This window comes from Ceratotherium simum, chromosome 19 (genome assembly GCF_057802395.1).
Source record: "Ceratotherium simum simum isolate JZ-2026a chromosome 19, ASM5780239v1, whole genome shotgun sequence".
Taxonomy (NCBI): Eukaryota; Metazoa; Chordata; class Mammalia; order Perissodactyla; family Rhinocerotidae; genus Ceratotherium; species Ceratotherium simum.
Window position 1 is genome coordinate 478,461 of NC_141918.1, and position 16,025 is coordinate 494,485.

General features: G+C 41.1%; 1 protein-coding gene across 8 annotated transcripts in view; it reads right to left on the reverse strand.

The window, feature by feature from the left end:
• Positions 1-9,963, reverse strand: part of SLC17A5 (solute carrier family 17 member 5) — a 56,193-nt gene extending 46,230 nt beyond the window's left edge. For 4 of the 8 annotated variants that reach the window (XR_015555201.1, XM_087443773.1, XM_087443772.1 and 1 more), the window contains exons 1-2: positions 9,808-9,963; positions 311-507 (exon numbers count right to left, since the gene is read on the reverse strand). Coding sequence is in view for 7 of the 8 variants with exons in the window: in XM_087443773.1 (XP_087299899.1) it covers positions 311-507; positions 9,808-9,901 (291 nt within the window). In the remaining variant the exon portion in view is untranslated. Of the gene's footprint in view, positions 1-310; positions 508-9,308; positions 9,436-9,807 lie in introns of those variants that run through there. The other 4 variants (XM_004422037.3, XM_087443776.1, XM_087443775.1 and 1 more) reach the window with 4 other exon arrangements.
• Between the last annotated feature and the right edge of the window lie 6,062 nt (positions 9,964-16,025).

Consider the following 16,025-nt stretch of genomic DNA (forward strand, 5'->3'; position numbering starts at 1 on the left):
ACTATTTAGCAACATCTAAGAGAATCTAATTTTCTGGTATGCCAAACAGGTTTTTCCAAACTGTCTTCAAGGATGGTACGTTAATAGAGGAAACTGAAAAACTAATTTCAAAATGTGTATTACAGCACAGCAACAGGCTATGGTAACAAGTTACTCTTCAACCAGTTCCCGGGAAAACACAAAAGACAGTGATTCAGAGTTTACATGAAGAAAATGTTGGTGGTTTCTGAAGCATATAGAAAGACCTTTCAAAACTTTTACTTGGAAGTATTTCATGATTAAGATTGTTTGCTTAAAAAACAGCACTTACCGTTTGATTGCGAAGAACTTTTATGGGAGCAGAATGCTCTGCACACTCCTTGGAAGTGATGTTATCTGCTAAAGTTGTATTTGAATCTACCATATCCACGAGTGCAACACTCAGATTCACACGTAATGCATAGAGAACGAAGAAACCAAAAAAGGCCAAGACCGCTAAGTTGTAACGAGCAGAGCAACACACTGGCGCTGAAATAGAGATGGGGGAAACTCTCACTGGAAGAGTAACTTAGATGGCACTGTCTAAATCACCACAAGGTTACTTTTTAGAAGTGTACAAATTAATAAACCACGAATATTTTTCTGACAATATTCTCAGATTAAGCATATCTTTTTTTTTTTTTGTGAGGAAGATCAGCCCTGAGCTAACATCCATGCTAATCCTCCTCTTTTTACTGAGGAAGACCAGGTCTGAGCTAACATCTATTGCCAATCCTCCTCCTTTTTTCCCCAAAGCCCCAGTAGATAGTTGTATGTCATAGTTGCACATCCTTCTAGTTGCTGTATGTGGGATGCGGCCTCAGCATGGCCAGAGAAGCGGTGTGTCGGTGCGCACCCGGATCTGAATCCGGGCCGCCAGTAGCGGGGCATGTGCACTTAACCACTAAGCCACGGGGCCGGCCCAGATTAAGCATATCTGAAAACATTTATCAAAGAGAATTTGTTCCCGGTATCTGTAGTTTTGATAAACATTTAACACATGAGAGCCTGAACTGTAAGCCAGTTTCTTAAAACTAGGAGGCAATAGCTTTACGAACTTTGCTCTGAAAAATCTCCATTCCACAGTCAAAACTGAATCTCTAGTTCTTGTCTGCTGGCAAAGATATGAGAATAGGTAAGGGGGTTTAATGGCATCACTATTTCAGAAAAACTATCTGAAGCACGGCCAATAAATCCTTGAGTACTCACTACAGCAGAGCACGTATGCTACTGACCACGGGTTAATGGCTGGCCCATCGCAAATGGAGCACAGCGCAAAAAATGTACCGCCGAGGTTAGCGCATGAAATCTTCTTGATAAATTCTTACCTTGAAAAGTATCCTCAGAGGCTGGGCTTGAATCAGAAGCCATGATTAATACTTAAGCCTCTCCTAAACTAAAAGTGTTTAAGAATCCAGAAGCAAACTTGCAGAATCTACAACAGTTGCAGCTTCTGTGACAGTTGCTCAGTTGATCATGCTTAAAGGGACCACAGTAAAAAGGGAAATAAGTGAATGTACCAGAATGATAAAAAAAAAAGGAAGGCAGAGTAGGCTGGAGGAACCAAGGAAAAAAGGATCATGTGAGAGGAGGAGTTTGACCTATTTTTTACTCTAATTATAAGCTAATGCACATATTTTCTCTTTTCTTCTTCTTTCACTGAGTTGAGTTGCAGAATTGGAGAGGGGATGGGCATTCAGGCAGCTGACTAGCATGATCGACCTCTTAGTGACAGAGAGAAAGCAGCTAACCCAGGGTCTTACACCTTTAGCTTTGGTAAACACTGAGTGTTTGGTAAGTATCTGTTGAAAGACACGAACATCTATTTCATTTAGTAATAAGTTAAATACATACATATGAATATATTCGTGCTTTTATTTGGAAATGACATATTAACATTATATATATATGTGTGTTTTCCCCTACTCAGGAATCCTGGTGTTTTCATCCACCTAACTTCAAACATGAATACATTTTTCAGAGTACAAAGGTCTTGGTACTGATTCAGACTGAAGCATGAATGAATACGGCACTATACTCATGAATATACTATGATCTATCTCACTTTTCTATAAGCCCTCACACACTCAACAACTGCTACCAACATTTCCTCTGTGAAAGATTTACATCTTTAACAGAGAACTTTTGTTCTCTATTATATATGAATATGAATATACTATGATCTATCTCACTTTTCTATAAGCCCTCACACACTCAACAACTGCTATCAACGTTTCGTCTGTGCAAGATTTACATCTTTAACAGAGAACTTTTCATTTGGCATCTTGACTCCTTCCTCAGGAGAACAGCATTAGAGTTAACGGCACCACTGCCAGTTAGATCCAGACCTGTGAGAAGGGGCTTTGTAAGGCTCCATTCACACAGTCTGTGTTACCTGAATCTAGACACATTTGCTCTCTGCTCCAACCAAATGGACAGCTGTCTAGCTCAGGACAGTCTGGATACTGCAAGGCATGCTTTATAGGAGAACACATTTCTTTGTCATTGCTCTGTGTCGGACAATAATGCACATAAGTCTGGATGGGGGACTCATAATCTTGGCAAATTTGGGCACTTAAAATGTGTTGAGTAATGTGGAGCAGGAAAAATCTAGATTTATATACTGTCTGCTTTGCCAAGGTACTATTTACAAAGTTCACGATCTACTTCAGCAGAGGAGTGACAGGATGTGATTTTTGGTTTCAAGAGCTTCTCTGGGTGTTGTGTGGAAACGACAAAGCGGAAGAAGTGTGACGGGTGCTGGGGATGCAGACTCAGGGAAGTCACCTGTAGTCTTCCAGGTCAGAGACGAAAGTGGCTTAAACTAGAGTAAGGCAGAGGCCATGGAGAGAAATGGGCTGATTTGAGATAAATTGAAAGGCAGAATTGACAGGCCTTGCTTACATATTAGATGCAGGAGTAAGTGAAAGGGAAGGAGAGAGTTATCAGTAATTCTCTTACTCTAAATAACTTTATTTTATGCTATTGTGACTTGTAATGTTTTTACCCCATTCTGTCCTTATTTGCAGTGACCTTATTTTACCGTATGTTATCAGTTTCTCCCCATGTGATGCTTGATTTGGACTATGACACACCTCATCACGTGAATAAGATGTGGGGCTAGAAGCTTGGGAAGTGAGGGAAAGGTAAGTAAAATGATTTCAAATTACTAGTGATATTACTCGAAAATCTCACCTAGAAGAAATTATGGATCAGGCAACTTTAACTTTTTGGGGCACAGTCAACAATCAGAAAATAAAAAGCCAACAAAGATGTCAAAGTATATGACTATGAGGTTTCAAGAAATATTAAAAATAAATGGTTCCTAGCTTTATAAAAATGGTTGTTGATGATAAATCAGTCAGAAAAATTTTATTTCAAGAAAGTATGGCGACAGAGCAAAACGTGTCTGTGATTTTTGGACAATGTTTGAAATTGGTCCAACATAAGCATGCTTGCATGACGAAAAGAACATCCATTGAGCATCCACCACATTTGAAATCAAGTTCAAAGCAAAATCATGCTTGCATAACGAACACAGCACCCATCAAGACAAACATCACCTTCTAAAGTATGGTTTAAACTTAGGAATGTGGAATGAGTGTAGCTGAATGAACACAGGCCAATTTAGAGATATGCAGACCTAGGAGTGAATCTCAGTTCTGATCTTCACTGGCTGTGCATCTTTGGGGAAGTTACTTAATAGTTTTCATTCTCAGGTTTCTCAGTTCTAAAATGAGGCGACCACCATCCACCTCACTGGGTTGTGTGTGGATTAAATGAAGTGCTGTAGGGCAGTATAGTAGGCACTCAAAACTGAGTTCCTTTCCTGTTCACCCTGGAGAAAGTTATACCAATAAAATAAACTGCTACAATATATGTGTGTAACAAGGGACAAAAGAGTCACATTAATGTGCCTGTGTGTGTATGTGTGTGAGGGCCTCTTGGAGAAAGAACATTTGCACAGAGTCTTCATCAATGAACAGGAAGTGACCAGGCAGGTGAGAGGAGGGAGAGCAATACAAGAAAGGCAGCAGCAGGTACAGAAGTAGGGACATGAGAAAGGCAAGCCCAGGGAGAGCAGGAAACTCCAAATGGTCTGACGTGGCTGGACTATGGGACTGTAGCAAGTGGGATGGTGGGTACTGAGTTTAATAAAAAATAATAGCCAACATTTGTTGAGCACTTACTATGTGCTATTAGTCCAAGCATTTTACCGATATTAGGGTTATTATAAGGATTAATTGAGTTGGTACATGTAATCAGCCTTCAATAATTGTGAATTGTTGTTATTATTATTGCTTCTGGATATTAGGAATTGAAGTAATTTGTTAGGAATCGAGGTTCTCATTTGTGAGAAATTAGGAACTGGGAAAAGAAGAAGTTGTTGAAGAGAGCGGGGGTGTGAAGTTCCCAGTGAAACAGACAGGATTGCTGAGTGAGTAGACACCCATCCAAAACTGGTGGGAACAATACACCCTGGTGTGTGACCTTGACTCACCGCATGCCTGTACTCAGAGGTAGGCACTGAGATGGATGTGTGACAAAGCAGAGAGCACAGACATTTACAGTATGGACAAGAAAATACTCTAATTCCGACCCAAGACGAAAGTAAAATGGACAGCGCTAATGGTTTGGGAAAATGCAAACTAGAATACAAAAGCTCAGTGAGGGCAGGAGCTTTTGTTTTGTTTTGCTCACTGCTGTATACTTCCAGTGCCTAGAACTGTGTCTGGGAGAGCTGGTAGGCAAACATTTTGGGGGCTTAAAAGCAGAGAAGCGTCTCTTGATTGAAGTCCACAATTCTACCTATGAACTACTCTTGACAATAGATAAAACAGAATCTTCTCTCTACTTTTGTATATATGTGAACTTCTCCATAAAACAATGAGGAGTCAGTGGGTGGAAGGTGCAGATGACTTCAGAGAGGTCAAAGTGAGGAGTTACACAGACCAGTAGGAAGGAGGCCTGGTTGTACTTAAAGGAATTATGGGAGGCGACAAGGCCCAAGGGGTGACCAAGGGAGGGAAGGAAATCCTTAGACATGGAGGAGTCCAGAGAACTGAGGAGACATGGTGTTGGGTGAGAAATCACTCAAGATAATAGCAGGAATTAAGAGTGTAGAAGATGGAGGTGTGTCTGTTGGCAAAGCCTTTGATGAACGAAGCAAAGTGCCAGGAAGTGAGGAGAAGATGTATCAATGTAGGGGAAAAGCGGTCTAGCTCACAGGCATTGAGAGTGGAGGGGTAATTATCAGAAGCACGTGTACGGACTAAGAAGGAGTCAATCCCATCAATTAGCACAAGCAAGAGGAAATAACCACCCCTCACGCCAGCAGTGAGTAGTGAGAGTGGTATGCCCAGATGGCCAGGGTCTGTTGAACAAGGAGGTGCAGGCAGTGAGGGGAGGCTGGTGAGGCTGAGGATGTCAGGCATTTCTTCATCGTGGAAGGGTTTGGCAGTGGGGAGGAACGGGCCGGGTGAGGAGCAAGGAGGTTCTGAGCAGTGAGGGGCTGAAACTGAAATGGAAACTCCATGGCGAGGGGCACTGACCTACGCAAAGATAAGGACTTTCTCTAGAGGAGGGTGGGCACTGGACCTTGTGAGCCCCCTTGGCCAGCGAATTGCATTAAAAAAGATTTCCTGGGGGCCAGCCCAGTGGCGCAAGCGGTTAAGTGTGCGCACTCTGCTGCGGTGGCCCGGGGTTCACTGGTTCGGATCCCGCGCGCGCACCTACGCACTGCTTGTCAAGCCATGCTGTGGCGGCGTCCCATATAAAGTGGAGGAAGATGGGCACGGATGTTAGCCCAGGGCCAGTCTTCCTCAGCAAAAAGAGGAGGATTGGCAGATGTTAGCTCAGGGCTGATCTTCCTCACAAAAAAAAAAAAAAAGATTTCCTATCTAAAATGGATAAAATAAATTTTGCTTTTAAAAAGTGTAATATTCAACTAGTCTTACCCTGCCTTATGGGTAATTAATTCCTGATAAACCCTTACGTGTTCTTAGCTCCCAAATTAATACCCACTTATGTGAAAACACCAAATTCCATTAAAATGGACTCAGTTACTTCAGTATCAACACTGACTATTATAACACGTCCCAAGGCCGTTTCCCTTCATCTGTAATATGGTCGTCTCTACCAGTACTCCATACCTTATGCGTAAGTCTACATACACACACAAAACATATTTGTGAAACTCAACGCTTGTGTAACTGCACCTTCAATGTAACCCCCCAACAGAACAGTAGAGGCAAAAAACAAAACCAAAAAAACCCCCAGAAAACAAAACCAATGAAAACAAAGCACAGGATGCACTATTATAAGCTAGAAAATCACAAGTTCCAATAGCGTGATTTTGGAAGAATGGGCCTCATTCTGCAGTGCCCAGCTTCTCTGAGGAACGCACAATCCAAATGGTCTTCACTGATGAGGACGGTGATGATGGTAACTAACACTATGGGCCACACTCTATTGTAAGCACTTTCCATTAGCTCATTTGATCCTCTCATTTTCCCGGATTTATCAATAAGGAAAGCATCAAGAGGTGAGGTCACTGCTAACGCTCACACAGCCACTTAGTGGAGCTGGGTTTGGCTCCAGATCCACGCTCTGCCTTTAAACACAAAGAAATGTCTTAGAAGCCCTACAGCTGATTTCTCTTAACATGAATGAGCACATTCTTGGTGCTACAGCATTTTGAAAACCCGGTTAACTGAATACAAGACACATCTCATTCACACAAAAGTAAACCTTCAAATGGTGGAAAGTGTGAGGATGAAGAATTTTTGTGTGTGGGAGGGGAAGCTCCTTGCCCAATTCCTCCCCTTCCTCCTACCTAAATTAGGCAGAAAAATCCACAGATTTCCTATTGTTTATCAGCATGAAACCACCCTTCCCCTGTCATTTTAGGATGCATCTCTGAAATTCACTAAGTAAACTAAAAGCAAATGCTTGAGAGGCAAACCATAGTTGGGTCACTGAGAATTCTGTCATATTCTATCAACCTGAATTAAGAATTAATTCTTAACACTAAAGAAACATATTCTAATTTTAGCCCTCTCAATAAAGAAATACTATGCATAATTTAAAACCATGTCCTCTTATTCATGGTGGAGTGGGGAACTTTCAAGTTTGTGAAGGGTCAAATAAAAATGATTAAGCATTTTGCAAATAGGAATTTCTCAACTATAACACAAACGTGGCAGGGTTGTGTCAAGGAAGGAGGATGGGACTAAAATCCAGGAGGACTCTGAGGTTAGTTCTTCATGCGGCTACACGCGGGCTCTGGGAACTTGACCTCTCTGGCCTCCTGTTGTCCACATATACAATGAGGCGCCACCAGATGGTAGCTAGTCTCGACAGTAGCAGTATTTTATCAGCCTTTCTCTTCTGAAAAACAAAACTATACACTTAAGCATAGATAAGGGACAGCTAACTTCATATTGGTTTGTTCCAGAAACAAATATAAAAGATACATATTTATATTCATATGGAAAGAAAAGTTTTAAGGACTGCTAAAGATTTACTCCTTCAGGCACCAAAACGTTTTAAAAAACTAACTCTGGATGGAAAGTTTTTTTTCCTAAATACCCACCCCTTCTTAAATGTGCAGTAAATATATAGAACATAATTTAATTAAAACTATAACCAAGGGTCATCTTGTTTCCCCTATTAGATTGGACATGGTAGATGCTATTACTGAAGCTAGGACAGAGAGCACCATGGAGGGTCCACGAGGCAACCCTTCGCACCTCCGAAGTTGTTAAACCCATCTTTATCTTCTCCACCTCTTTTCTACCGGTGCTCCTCTTGTCCTCCTGCTCACAGCACTCCAGGTACAGAGCTTAATTTTGCTTGTTCTAGAACTTCATACTGATGGAAACATGCTTTAATACGGTGCTTTCTTTTGCTCAGTGTGTTTTTGAGATTTATCCACATTGTTATGTGTATTGGTATTCTTTTTATCATTGAGTAGTGTTCCATAGTATGGATATACTACAATTTGTTTATCCATTCACCTGTTGATGGATATCTAGGTTGTTTCCAATTTTTTACTGTTATGAAGAAAGCTGCTATAAACATTGTGTGCTATTATGGTAATGTACGTTTAACTTTAAAATAAATTGCCAAATAGTTTTCCAAAGTAGTTGTACCATTTTACACCTTTACCAGTAATGTAGAAGAGTTCTAGTTATTCCATTTCTTTGCCAACATTTGATGTCTTCAGCCGTTTTAATTTTAGCCTTTCTAGTGGTTGTGTAACGGCTCACTGTGGTTTTAATCTGCATTTTCCTGACAACTAATGATGTCTAACATTTGAGCTAAAATTTGATTTTTATATATATATATATATATATATATATATATTCCCCCCCCAATTGCAACAGAATATAGTAGTTTCTAGGGAATATCTTTATCATGGCATTTGTTTCTGTATTTCCATACTAGACTATTTTGCAGAAGAAGATTATAGAAATATAACACTATATGCCATAGAAAAAGATCAGTTTAAGGAACTAAGTACGACTTCTAGGTAGAAAGTCATCAGGGTACAGTATTTACATTGAGCGTCCACTAAAATAAGCACCCAGCTGTCAGATGGAGCTAACACGTTGCCACCTCTACCCCCACCATCTGGTAATGTTAAAAACAAGTAAAAAGGATACCACAGGACTAGGTATACTGGTTTTGGTCAGGGAAAGTCAAATTTCTAATGCAACTCTGTTTCTCACCCACACATCTTTAAAACTAATTTGTTCAGGGGGCCCGCCCGGTGCTTAGCGGTTAAGTGCGCGCACTCCGCTGCTGGCGGCCGGGGTTCAGATCCCAGGCGTGCACCGATGCACCACTTCTCTGGCCATGCTGAGGCCGTCCCAGGTACAGCAACTACAAGGATGTGCAGCTATGACATACAACTATCTACTGGGGCTTTGGGGGAAAAAGAAATAAATAAAACTATAAAAAAAACTAATTTGTTCTTCAGTTTTAATTACTTTTAAAGAAGTTACATTACAAAAGTATCAAATAGCAAAATATTCTAATTTTCCCAAATTCAGGGAAGATGCGTTGCGAAGTATCTTCTCTCCTATTTGTTGCAAGACCTTTGGCAATTCACCTTAGAGCTTTATAAATACCCTATCTTGAGGATAACCAAACTGTTTCCTAACTTAAATCGTAGAATGCTACACGGAAAAAAATTGTGTGCAGTACTTTTAATCTCTTACTGCAAAATTTCAAGATATTCGCTGGGTTATGCAATAATTTTCCTCCGCATACTCACAATTGCTAACCTCAGTCCTTTTTGGTCCCCGCTCCTCGCCCAAGGAGGACCAGATCACGTGCTGGCGGCCAGGCACTGCGGGAACCGGGCGGTGACGGGGGTAAGAGGCAGCGGCTCCGTCCAGCGCTTTGCGCACCAATTTGCAGGTTTTCCCCCAGTTCCTCTTACACGGGGTCCTCCGCCCGGCCCGTTGCCCATCGATTTGCAGACTCTCCCCCAGCTGGTTCTTCCACGAGGTCCCCCGCTCGCTCCGACCGAAGATCGCCAGGAGCCCACCCGCGGCGCCCAGCAGCTCTGGCCGGCCCGCGGGACCGCACCTGCCGAGGCCCACCCGCCCCTCGCGGCCCCCGCCGGGCCCGGACCCGGACCCGGACCCCGGTGCAGGCCGGGCTGAGGGGACCCTGACTGGGCTCCGCTCCTCGAGACCCCCGCGCCTGAGCAGCTCCGCCCCATCGGCCACCCCCGCCGGGTGACCGCCCGCCCAAAGCCCCGGACCGCCGGCTGCTTACCGGCTTCCGCCGGCCAGGGGCCCTGCAGGAGGGGCGTGCTGTCCGAGGCCTCCTCGCCATCGCTCGGGGCCGGGCCCCCACCTGGGGACCTCATGACACGCCCGAGGAGCAGGTGCGAGACCTGCCCGGCCAAAAAGGGAGCTCCTGCCCAACAGCCCGAGGCTCCCGGCGGCCCTGGCGCTGCCCTCGGCCCGACCCCGCCCCGAGGCGGGCACGCAGACTCCGCCCAGCCGCCATCTTAGGTTAGGGCAGCTCGGGAGAGGCCCGGCAGGTCAGCGGAATTCTGGGAGCTGCTGCTGCGGGGCGGGGCCGGCGCGTTGTCCGCCGTCGGTCTAGGCTGTCGGGCGCCGCGTTCTCAGGGGCAGTCCGTCCCACATTTGTGCTCGGGTGTAGACCGGAGGGGCCGCCCTCCGGGACCGGGATGAGGAGGAGGAGTCTGGAGGCGGGCAGGGGGGACTGGCGTCGCGCAAAATTAAGGAGAGGCCTGGATTCAATTTGGGCAGTGGATGGTGTGTATTTGACATTCAGGTATCAGGAACAAATTGCCATGAACATTAGCAACCCTGGTACTATCCACTCGTGACGGCATATTGTCCCTAAAATAGCTTTTGAAGAGGGAAAACAGTAAATGGAAACATGCTGTTGAGGCCTATGAAATTGCCGATTTTGTGGGTCAAAATAACCTACTACCGGCAGTTTCATATGTTTCAACCTATAGAATCCTCTAATGTATATGTGTTACGTCTCCACAGGTCTAATTAAACAGGTCTTCCTGGCATTTGCTGACTCTGAAAAAGAGGAATTAGGGAAATTTACCAGCCTGTCTTGGAGGGATGGGTCGGGGAACAGACCTGGGGCTGCTGTCCTGACCACAGGCTTCAGTTCAGCAGTTGTCTTGTGTAATGAAGGCCTGGAGATAAAGGGAAAGATAAGATGTTATAGATGTCCTTGGGGAGTCCAGTTAGCCAGGGAAGACCCACAAGCCAATAATTCAATAAACCAGGTCAGAGGCTTGGTGAGCTGCATGTGGTCACCCTTGCCCAGTGGGGAGAGCAGGGATTTTTGAAGGCATCCCTAACTTCTGGATCAGTAAATGCTGGGAAAGTTTTCAAGTTAAAACAACAAATCAAGCCTTATTTCTGAGTTACTGAAATTACCAGGCGGATTTTAAACTGGGAGGGGGAATTCAGGCCCTTCAGGAGTCTTGTAGAGCAATGCCACTCAAACTTGAACATGCACGAAATCACCTGGCAGATCCTTTTAAAATGCAGTTTCAGATTCATTAGGTATGGTGTGACAGTTAATTTTGTGTCATCTTGGAGGTGTTTTGGGATAAGCTTAACATTTAAATCTGTGAACTCTGGGTAAAGCAGATTGCCCTCCATAATGTGGGTGGACCATATTCAATCAACAAAAAGTTTGAATAGAGCAAAAAGAGCCACCCTGTAAGCAAGGGAGAATTCTCTAGCTGACTATCTTCAGACTTAATTTGCACCATAGGCTTTCCTGGGTCTCCAAGTTGCTAGGCCACACTGCAGATTTGGACTTGCCAGCCTTCATAATTGCATGAGCCAGTTCTTACAACAATTATACAGACACGCACACACACACGCAAACACACCCCTTACTGGTTCTGTTTCTCTGGAAAGCCCTGACTAGTATATCTGGGATGCACCTGAGATTCTGTACATCATGTTAACCAACCAAACTAATTGCCATCTGTCACCTTACACATATACCCAGTCACTCCTTTCACCCCCTTCTCCTCTGGTAGCCACCAGTCTAATCTTTATATCTATGTGTGTGTTCGTTGTTGATGTCATTTTTTATCTTCTATTTATGAGTGAGATCATACGGTATTTGACTTTCTCCCTGTGACTTATTTTGCTTAGCATAATACCTTCAAGGTCCATCCATGCTGTTGCAAATGGCAAGATTTCATCTTTGTTTATGGCTGAGTAGTATTCCATTGTGTACGTATACCACATCTTTTTTTTATTATTCAGGTCATTTTGGATTATAACATTGTGTAATTTCAGGTGTACATTTTATGTTGAGGTACTTTCCTTCTATCCCTATTTTATTCAGAGTTTTGATCATAAATGGATGTTGGATCTTGTCAAGTGCTTTCTTTGCATCTATTGAGATGTTCAGGTGGTTTTTATTCCTCATTTTGTTAATGTGGTGTATCACATTGATTGATTTGTGGATATTGAGCCATCCCTGCATCCCTGGTATAAATCCCACTTGATCTGGTTTATGACCCTTTTAATGTATTGCTGTATTCAATTTGCTAATATTTTGTTGAGGATTTTTGCATCTATGGTCAGTAGTGATATTGGCCTGTAATTTTCTTTCTTTGTATTGTCCTGTCTGGTTTTGGTATCAGGGTGATGTTGGCCTCATAGAATGGTTAGGAAACATTCCACCTTCTTCAATTTTTTGTAATAGTTTGAGAAGGATAGGTATTAAATCTTCTTTGAATGTTTGGTAGAATTCTGCAGAGAAGCCATCTGGTCCTGGACTTTTAGTTTTGGGGAGGTTTTTGATTACTGTTTCAATCTCTTTACTTGTGATTGGTCTATTAAGATTCTCTATTTCTTCTTGATTCATTTTTGGGAGGTTGTATGAGTCTAAGAATGTATCCATTTCTTCTAGGTATTCCAATTTGTTGGCATGTAGTTTTTCGTAGTGTTCTTTTATAATCCTTTTTATTTCTGTGGTATCCATTGTCTTTCCATTTTTCCATCCATCCTCTTTCATTTTTAATTTTATTTATTTGAGCCTTCTCTCTTTTTTGTTTACTGAGTCTGGCTAAGAATTTGTCAATTTTCTTTATCTTTTCAAGGAACCAGCTTTTAGTTCCATAGGTCCCTTATACTGTTTTTTTAGTCTCTATCTCATTTATTTCTGCTCTGATTTTTAGTATTTTCCTCCTTCTGCTGACTTTGGGCTTTGTTTGTTCTTCTTTTTCTGTCAGGTGTGGTTCAAGATTACTTATTTGAGATTTTTCTTGTTTGTTGAGGTGGGCCTGTATTGCTATAAATTTTCCTCTTAGAACCGCTTTTGCTGCATCCCATAAGAGTTGCTGTGTTGTATTTTCATTTTTGTTTGTCTCCTGGTATTTTTTGATTTCTCCATTTGTCCAGTGGTTGTTCAATAGCATGCTGTTTTGTCTCCACATATTTGTGACTTTCCCAGCTTTTTTCTTGTAGTTCATTTCTAGTTTCATAGCATTGTGGTCAGAAAAGATGCATCATATGATTTCAATCTTTAAATTTATGCCATGTTTTCCTTTTATTGTTCCCAATACCTGTTTGCTTCTTTTGTATATGGTGAGTTCTTATTTGTCCTTTGAGACTAAAATGTCATTTTTTCTTTAAAGATTTCTTGACAATCTCTCCATTTTCCATGCTCTCATGTATATCATACATACCTTTATTATACCACATTGTGTTACAGATGTCTAAGACACTGTGACAGTGTGAGTCATTCCTGGAGGACAGGGACTTTGACTTATCTTCCATTCCTAACTCTAAGCAGAGAGAACCACTTTAAAAGTATTTATGGAGCCTCATATTATGTGTGAGGCCCTGTCTTGGTTGCTATGGGGGTATACAAGATGTATAAACATGGTTTCTGCCTTCAAGGAGTTTATAAGTTAAACGTATCCTGAAGGAAATATTTCTTAATTACTGTCCAAGGGAAGTATACATATGTCTCTAGCAATTATGAAAGGTAGAGGACAGATTTTTATTTATATTTTCTAGAGAGCAAGTGGTATATGATTAATGTATTCCAGAGGAAGATCAACAATATTTTTAGGAAGGAATTTACAAAATGGATAAGCTGGACATAATTTTCCATATCCTGTTCCCTCTAGGCAGCAGTATTCTCATGTGTCCTCAGACAGTGGTCAACATACAAACAAAAAGATAGGTAAATGTGCACAGCTTTCTGTTATGCTTATATGACAGCATGCACTCAATTGTTCTGATGTCAGAGTTAAAATTTCCTCAGTGCTTTACAACTTAACAATTGGGTAATTCTTGTAGCATACCCACAGAGACGTGAGTAGTAGTATAACTGTTCTACAGAGGGGAACAAATAGGTGGCAAGTGACTGCAGTGATCTGTCTAAGATCAGTTAAGAGCCACTATTACAACTCAGATTGATTGCCTTTCTTAGTATTCAAATCCTAGGATGGTGCTTCTTTATAATTTCCTTAATTTTGTACACTTTATATTCAAGCACTTAAAACATGAGTACAATTTCACTTAGTCTTGGAAGTCATTTCAAGGGAAAATATATATTATGTGAAGTTGTCAATTGCTGATTAAAAATTATATGGCATTTTCTTTGTCAGTTTTCTTTCATTTACTTGCTGTAGGGGAGCTGAAAAACCAGTCACATTAAAAAAAAAGATGTAAGTAATGTTGCCTTTGTGAAAAGCCTGGAAGAGACTGATATGTAAAATTTAAATACACTGAAAAATTTAAGAAGATATGTCATAGTTTTATCGTTTCAACTTCAAGGAATTTAAAATAAATCAGATTTTGCAAATGTTGTGAAATATTAGTGGAGCAGATAGTAAATCAGCTGAGAAAATCACACAAGAAGCATAGGAAACAGAATGACCTTCAGAAATAAGCTAAAAGTGCATGCCAAGCAACTAAAAACTGAATGACTCAGGCAGCTTGGAAGAATAAGGTTCAAATCTGTTCTTCTAACTAACATGTGAAGCCACAGTGCTGTTGAGTCAGCCCTTCCTGATAATCTCTTTTGGTCAGAATTCTGTCCACGTATACATTCATACTTTCTGATTAATGAAAGATATACTGGGTTAGAAACAAGCTATCACTGTTTCATAACAGAAAAGACAATCTGAGATCAATGGAATCTTGATTAGAAAGTGTTATGGCATCATGATAACGTGCCAATTAATATAGCAACACTTTATTTTCCAATGGGTGTGTTCATAAAGTTTTATATAAATTCAAATAAATTTAAGATGAAACATGAGAGTTTGCTATTTTTAGAGAAGCTATGATTAATCCTTTGCTGAAGGATAGCTAAATTTTCATTTTTTTAAAATAATTTTTTAAATAATTTTTATTTATTTATTTATTTTCCCCCCAAAAGCCCCAGTAGATAGTTGTATGGCATAGCTGCACATCCTTCTAGTTGCTGTATGTGGGACATGGCCTCAGCATGGCCAGAGAACCGGTGCGTCGGTGCATGCCCGGGATCCGAACCTGGGCCCCCAGCAGCGGAGCGTGAGCACCCAACTGGTAAGCCACGGGCCAGGCCCTGAATTTTAATTTTTTAGGTATTCTTTTAATAGGGCACATTTACACTCGTTTTCTCTTCCAATAATTTAAGTAAAAAGAAAAATGCAGAGCTAATTGAGTTCCTCAGGAATAAAAATTGCAATCTTATAAATCATTAGTTATATGATGATAAATCAGAATATTAAAATTCAATACTTTCTATTTTTTTACATTAAAAGAATTCAAGGGTAGTTTAATATTAGGCAGTCTATTAAATCATCATTTCAATTGGCCCAACAAAAAATCATGTGATAATCTCAATATGTTGTCTAAAAATGAATAAAGTTTAAGTTATTCAAGGTTTTTAAAGTTTCTGAAAATTAGAAATATTATGACATTTATCCTGTGATGAAGATCTTTATCTCTTTCTTAAAAATTTTAAGTAAATCTTTTTTTTGTAATTGAGGTAACATTGGTTTACAACATTATGTTAATTTCATGTGTACACCATTATATTTTGATTTGTGTGTAGACTGCATCATGTTCACCACCCAAAGACTAATTACCATCCACAATACACATATGCCTGTTTACCCCTTTCACCCTCTTCCCTCCCCCCATCCCCTCTCATAACACCAATCTAATCTCTGTGTCTATGTGTTTGTTGTTGTTTATATCTTCCACTTATGAGTGAAACCATATGATATTTGGCTTTCTCTGTCTGACTTATTTCACCTAGCATAGTACCCTCAAGGTCCATGCATGTTGTCACAAATAGCAAGATTTCATCTTCTTTATGGCTTATATATATGTATACATATACCACATCTTCTTTATCTATTCCTCCACTGATGGGCACTTAGGTTGTTTCCAAGTCTTGCTATTGTGAATAATGCTGCAATGAACATACGGGTGCAAATATCTTTTTGACTTGATGTTTTCGTGTTC